Here is a 7,507-nt window from a genome sequence, read left to right as displayed (position 1 = left end):
TCCCGCTCACGGCCAACAATGATGATTAGCGGAACCGGTCCTGGACCTCCCCTAGGTCGACTCGCCCTCAAAGGAGTACCTGATGCGGTGTGTAAACATTGCCACTAGGGAGACAAAGGCGGCCGGGCGTGGTGCTGGGAACCCACCATGCGAACCTTCATAGGTGCTCGTGAACAGCTCTTACCCCAAGAGTCTGTGTGGCTCCCTGGGTCTCTAGGTGTCCCTCAGTGCTTTTGTGTCGACCCGTGTCTCCCAGTATCTGACCCTTTCCGTCTTACTCTCCATGCCTGTCTCGGAGTTTCTCGGTCTCACGTGGTCTCGGCCTCGCTGTCCCCGTGTCTCTATCGCAGTGTCCCAGGCCTTTGTGTCAACAGCCTTGAAACAACACAGCGAGAACAACATACTAGACCCTGCGTCACTGAACAATTTTCTACAACAGAGCACTCAAAAAGATCCCCCCCCCCCCCCACAGTGCCACACCTCAATAGGAGATATTAGACATTTAAATTGCACACATCCTAGGCTCCCCAAGGGCACACTCAGCAGAAAACTGGCATTGAGTGGTGCAGGGTCGTGAGAGTAGCACAGAGGGAGGAGACACCTTCTCCCACGTGGGTTTCTGCCACACCTCGTGTCTCGATCGTTCTCCCTCACGCCTCCCTCGCCGGACTCTCGGAAGCATGGGGAACCCCCAGGGGGGGTAACGTGGCCACCACAGGACCATCGTTCTCTTTCAATGTACCATACGCGACACTGCGAGAATACGAATTCACGATTGCATACAAAGAAGAATGATGTTATTGCAAACACATTTTGCGGTTCGGTGTTGGGTTGAGGGTCAGGTGAGATTAAACCAGGTCGGATCAGGTCAGGTTGCGGGTAAGATAGCGGTGTTAATTTGGGTCAGGGTCGGGTCAGCGAGTCACGGATCCAGATAAAAAGGTTAAACTCCCGCAGGACTAAACTACACTCTTGGGCCAGCACATCTCCCATCTGCACTGACACCCAGTCAAACAAAGGCTGTGCAGAGAAGAAGGCACGCGTACTCCGATAATTTAATTCGATTGTATTTGCGCTTCTTTTGTCAGCTTTCATTTGTCGTGGGTTAAAATTGTTAAAATTTTTTACATATATAAAACATCTGGCCAGTGTGGAAGAGTAGGCCAAATCACACCTCTGAAGGGGTCCTCTCGCACTCCATAAAGCGGAGGCAGCAGCAGCAGCAGCAGCAGCATGAGAAAGTGATTTGCAGGCACCTCCACGCCGAACCATCAGCAATGGAGTTCATCGCAGTAGACATTTCATTCTCTGGAATTTCATTACAGCGATAGACTCCGCTGCTCGTGACGCAGTTATCTCTAGTAGAGGTTTTCGTTCGCTTGGTCTGTGTGTGTGGTGTTGGGCATCTTTCGCGCTGTGCATAGCCAACCGAGAAATGGGATTTGGTCCTCATAAATAGTGAATGTACAGCCTTATGGGATGATGTTGACAAGAATGACGCTACTGTAAAAAAAATGTCATCCGTCTTGACCACCTGCATATGAAATGGTAGTTGTTGCTCTGCATCTACATCAGCCATACAAAATAAGATCTTATTCTCCATCAGCTGCCAAAAACCATGCCTGCAGCAGCCTCTTACTGCTCCAACACGTGGCAGCGTGGCACCACGGGCTCGCCAGCACAGAGATGATGGAGCTCGCCCTACCAGAGGACTGACCAGGCAGATGTGCTGTTAGGACGGCTCTGGTGGGAATGGTGGTGAGATTTTAATTACACTCGCCTGGTATACAAAAGGTCGTGGGTTCGATCCCAACCCCGATGCCTGCTACATATTCGGAGTTTGCGTGTCTCTCGCTCCTCGTGGTCACGTGGATTTTTCTCCGGGTCCCCCGGTTTTCCCCCCACTACATTTAGAAACAACGTGCGTTCAGAGTATTTGGCTGCTATACATTTCCACATCTACCACCTTGCATTGAGCTCTCACTTGAGACAGCCAGGCCTTACTTGATCATTTTAACTAACCCACGTGTGGACGCGCCACTGCCGAGCCTCGACGCATAGGCAGTGGTGTAAACAATCGGCCACCGTGGAGCGCAATGGAATTCCTTTCCAATTGCGTGGAATCCACGCAGCAAACCATTTTCATGCGTTAGGTTTTTTTGTTATTGTTACAAGATATAGGCATCTGCAAGTACACGACAGAAATTAAGCCCGAATATCCAAATCGTTCAGAGTGGACTCATCTCAGCAGATCTCGAAAGCCAAGCACCTCCGATTAGCGTGGTTGGCTACATACGATGCAACAGAAGTTCTACATCCATAAGCAGGGGCAAAAGCGTGCATCGTTTGGCCGAGTGACTCGCGTGCACGTCATGCCGTCGTTAGGCTTCTGCGAGACTCCGCCGTGGGCAGCCGAGGGCAGCGAGGGCAGCCGAGGGCAAGGCACCAAATGCGTTGTTGCCATTGAGCGCCATAGCACCTCGGTTTGCGTCGGGCCGATGGCGTTCTCGACAGGTTCGACGGCACGACAGATCGAAGCGATTTGCAGGGTCGGTGGCGGAGGCGGAGCTGATGGATAACGAGAAAAGATGGACGATGCCGTCAGCGACGCGAGCGTGGGTTTGAGGCGACGCAAAATCGGGTCGCGGCGTTCAGTGGAGACGTGATATTTGCGAAACGACATGGAGGAAGACACAAATCGGAGTATTACTGCACATTGTTATACAGTACTCTACTTCCTATGCTCCCGTATCTGGCCAAATGAATCCCCACGACCCACAAAGCAGGCATAGACCCTCATCCAGCAGTGTATTGACACAAGGGCCATACACGAAGCGCAATCAGATGTGCCATTAGATAAAAAGGCACGTGCATGGTTAGTAATTATAACATTAGAATGCATTAACGTTAAATGGATGTTTAATTAGGATTAGTTTTACGGACGTGAGGAAATGTTCAGTCTGACGATATTGAGCGCGATGTATTTGGCACTCGCTGTGGAAAAAGGCAGAAATTCCAGGCTTGGCTTCAACACGTGGACAAAAACTTGACAAGGATCTCTCCAAACAAACTTGCATCGCATTTGACCACGTCCCAGACAGCTCAAAATAAACACACGGATTCCTCGGTTTTTTTCTTGAGCATTCAATGCATTTTTTTAATTCATGATTTTAGCTTTGTTTAGTACAAAATCCAAAAAGTGATATATTACAATATTTTGTTATTTATACAATAGAAAAACCTCGAGCACTGGTATACGTGTAAACATTAATTCCACGATGACAATTTATATTTTCCTCAAGCACTCCAGGCAACAACTTTATCTCACACTGCATTCTCAACTTCTCCTGTGCTCAGAGCCGTAAGGCCAGCAACAACCTGCGTGACAAACGTGCAGAAAATCCCGAAAAACTACGGGAGGGGGGGGGGGGCCGAGGGCATCCCTTTACATCACAAGCTTATTGCAGAAAAATCACCCTGCCCCTGGTGAAAAGGCAATGCACGTAGAATTCGTCAAGGACATAACCATGCCTCCTGTCAGGCCATCGCAACCGACGGAAAGACCGTGGGCATTTATTCACGCATTACTGGGCATCATTTCATAAGTCTGATTGGATTTTTCGGTGTCGGTGAGAACCTCCTTGTCGTGTCCGATGGTCTCCACGGCGGCGCAGTTCAGCTGCTCCGATACGCGCCGAGAAAACACGGTGGGCCACATTTTGGGGCGGAACTAGAACAACAACAACAACAACAACAACGAGTTGTTACAACCGTCATCTGTTAAATTATAAACAAAAACAAATTTGTTTTATATATAGCATCGAAAAAAAGCATGCATCTATAAAAGGCTGCACGGTCTTGATGGACCGCCATCGGGCATCAGTCCATGGGTCAAATGCCCATTGGGCCGGTCCATGCCAAGGGCCGGTTTGTGTGGAGAAATTGCAAATTAGAGAGTAAATACAAATATTTATTTCACATTAAAAAAATATATTTTATTACCTCCAATGTGTACGCATTGCTTATTTAAGCTCTCATCATTAAGTCCCCACATTCGGCAGCCCCAAAGATTCTTCCCGACCGGCCCATTTGTTTTGTTTGGGCAAGCGCAAATGCGCAAATGAGCCAATGAGAACGCACGGCAATTTGGGCCCACTGTGTTTAGTCCCAGTCCGTCACAGACCGACACGTTTTTATAAGCAAAGAACAAATGGGTCATGGACCGAGTTTATGTTGGGCATTTTTGCAGTGTACAAAAGAAAATTTTAAAATAATGATTACAGGGTTATATTACTGTCAAAAGAAAAGGGTGCTCTACATTTATACAATACAAGAAGCAGAAAATCGATATAAATTACGGCAGCATATTTTCTAGCCAAGAAAGTGTACAAACTGTAGAAGCAATTTATAATAAACATTTTCAAAATATATTTAAACAGTGAAGAGCACAAACAGAAACGGGGAATTGTTTTTTTGCACTTCACTTTTTTTAAGCTTTGAAATGGCTTCGGAAAATTCCCGTTCAGAACTTGTCAGTCGCTTTATTTGCACCCACCATCTTCAAGCCACAGGAAGCAAAACACTATTGACTTGCCCCTCAAATTGAACTAAAATCACAGGGACGAAGAGATTCCCGACTGGTTTTGTGAACCTAAACTAGGGAACTCGCTAGGCCAAGGGCGTGCTGGACCCTCCGAGCTCATCGCTGTTTGTGAAGTACCGTCTCTGCAAGACATTTCTCAACCTCAGTTTCTGATTTGGTAGAATTAAAAGTAAGCATTCTTCGGTCTTTGTCAGTCCACTCCTGGATGAAGTCCCTCCCCATGCCACGTTGGTCATGGGGGTTGTTTGCCCCATTTCACCACGCTCGGCAGTACGAGTCTGTGAAAAGGAAGGGCCCCACAGCATTGGTTTGGGAAAATCACTTGTTAGCAGTGGCCGGGAATCAAACTCTGGTCGCTAGGTTCATAGTGCAGCAGCACAATAACCACGATGCAAATCCGTGCAGGCTGTGGATGCCTCTGGTTTTTGTTTCAGGTTAAATCCGAATGCCCGCAAACACCACACCAGTGGCGAGCGATGTCGGATACAGTCCTGACAACGCCCCCAATTGACAAACCCGCCCCGACTAGCGTAGTGGAAGCAGGCAAAACCCTCCTAAATCGTCAAAGAACGGGGGAGGCGGCCTTCATCCAGCAGTGGATTAAAATTCTGTATATGATTTTATTAGAATTTATTTATCACGAGCAAACACACTTCTCGTCTCCAATAGGGTTTTGTTTTTCCTCGCAATGGTTTTGGGTTATAGAGTAAAACGTCCACTGCTCCATGAGGTAGGTGGACATGAGCAGACCACGGGGTGTCCACTGTATCTTAGTGGCTTTCAAAGATTGTCTTGCAGCTTAGGCAAAGGTCTAAAATTCTACCCTACACTTAATGCCACCTCCTCTTGAGCATTTTCACACACACACCAGCAAATCCACTACACATGGTTTGCTAATAAAGCAATGCAACAGTGAAGTTATTTTACTGCGAGGTAGGACTGCCAGCAGCGGATGGAGGAAATTTAATTTGACAAACCTGATTGCGAATAAAACCCAGGACACACCACCACCAAATTACAGGATTACAGGTGCGAGCGACTAACAAACTTCTTCTGCGTCGTGGTGGTTTCATTTTCCAGTGTAGCTGCCCCCCCCCACCCCCCCCCCCCCCCCCACCCCATCAAAAAACATGTGCTTAAACAACTTGTCGTCATGCAACAAAACAAGCCTTTGGGGCAAGCCAGACCAACTTTTACTGGAATTTCATGCAGCAGCACACGTGTCTTGAGCATGCAAGCCCGGTAATGGAGTAGGCAAGCGGAGCACCGAATGCCATTTGAGGTTAATAATGCCATGAGAGGTTAATAATGCCATTGTGCAGCCTACGCTGTTTGCATAAGTCACAGGGGCATGCTGCAAGCGAGAGTTCACCAAGCTGTGCGATTTTTTAATTAACATTTCAAAATTAAATCGAGGATAACATGTATTATTTCATGGGACCTCCTTTGCCAGTGCAAAAACATAAGAGGTTTTCCCTTTTTTTCGGGCAACAAAACAGGTGTTAAGATGTTAAAACACCAAACTGAAACCTTTAACAAGGAATCATGTTTGCATTAACCACAATACTTGTGGTCACAGACCGGCGTCCTCTGGTCTAACACCGTTTGAGACGAGGCTCAAAAGAAAGCTGTCTTTGGTGTGGACCAATCAGTTTCAAAGACAATGCATTGATAATCAGAGTATGTTTTTTGTTTGCATTCTGAACATAAGTATTGTGGTTCATGCAGACATGATTCCTTGTAAAAGGTTTCAGTTTGGTGTTTTAACATCTTAACACCTGTTTTGTTGCAAGAAAAAAGCAGAAAACCTATTCTAATGCATTATTGTTAATAATACTAATACATACGAGGTCTAGAATAATACGTTTATTTATTATAATTATTAACATATACATACAATAAGATAATTAATCCATTAAACCTAGAATGTATTATTTTTACTACCCACTATAACTCTCGTTCAGAATCAAAACGAGAATAGATTAAGATTTTATTCCTAATAACAAGAAACATATTACTTATATTAAATTTAACAAAAACACTTTTTTTCCTAAGAATTAAGCAAGACATCTAGCTCGAATATCAAAGGACATATGATCGTCAATACAGAATTGATCAAATAAAATATTGTACTCATGTGCGGGAAGCAAGTGGTTGTCCTACGGATTTGGCTGTTCCCAGCCACGGGAACCGGGGGAAGAGTCTCCACCAGCTCTGGGCTGTAAATTGGGATTTAGCACCACCCATACACACTTGCCTGAATGGATGAACCCTTTAACGTTAACGTTTTAATTATTATTGGTCTACAATTTAAAGCTCTTCCTACTCCTATTGTGAGAAGATGCTATTCAATACAACTGTTCAAAAAGACCAGTAGCATTTCCCCTTATACGCTCCCCGCTGCATCCGCCAGCTGCCCTGGCATACTATTAATTCCCCACGCTTCCCAGGTGGTGAGCGCAATTCCTAACTAAAACACCTCAGAGGGGAAAGTTACATTTGAAGTAAGGTTGTAAACACTCGTGGACTGTTGCTCTTGCCCTCATTATTAGGAGATCCCAGAAGTGTGGAATTGCCCTCCACACCTGCCGATAGTTGACAAGTAAGCCATCCACCACCTATGGGATACGACACTTCCCCCTCGCACGGCTGGGATTTTATTTCGGGTGCTCCGGTTTTCCTGGCACAAGTGCTCATTATTTGTCCGATAACCACATTAATATAGTATGCCCTCCTATAACTCGGTAGCTGTATTCCTGAAGAACACTGTATTATGAAAAAAAAATTCGCATTATAATAAATATTATAGGCTAAAGCACAGTCCGCGATAAACACGTGAGATGCGTACGCAGGCTGAACAAAGACTGAGGCACGTGGGTAGCATCTAGAAGCATCCAGCAGCAT

The 7,507-nt window shown here is 46.0% G+C and overlaps 1 protein-coding gene across 1 annotated transcript in view; it reads right to left on the bottom strand.

The window, feature by feature from the left end:
- Positions 1–3,247: 3,247 nt before the first annotated feature.
- The window catches only part of LOC133358603 (plexin domain-containing protein 2-like), a 59,677-nt gene continuing 55,417 nt past the window's right edge, over positions 3,248–7,507 (bottom strand). The window contains exon 13 of the mRNA XM_061576988.1: positions 3,248–3,730. Coding sequence (XP_061432972.1) covers positions 3,578–3,730 — 153 coding nt within the window. The 3' untranslated portion in view covers positions 3,248–3,577. The remainder of the gene's footprint in view (positions 3,731–7,507) is intronic.

The sequence above is a fragment of the Lethenteron reissneri genome, chromosome 7 (assembly GCF_015708825.2).
Source record: "Lethenteron reissneri isolate LAM-NWPU_2019-01 chromosome 7, ASM1570882v1, whole genome shotgun sequence".
Taxonomy (NCBI): Eukaryota; Metazoa; Chordata; class Hyperoartia; order Petromyzontiformes; family Petromyzontidae; genus Lethenteron; species Lethenteron reissneri.
The sequence above is the reverse complement of the archived record's forward strand: the minus strand, read 5'-3'. Positions and strand labels throughout refer to the sequence as shown.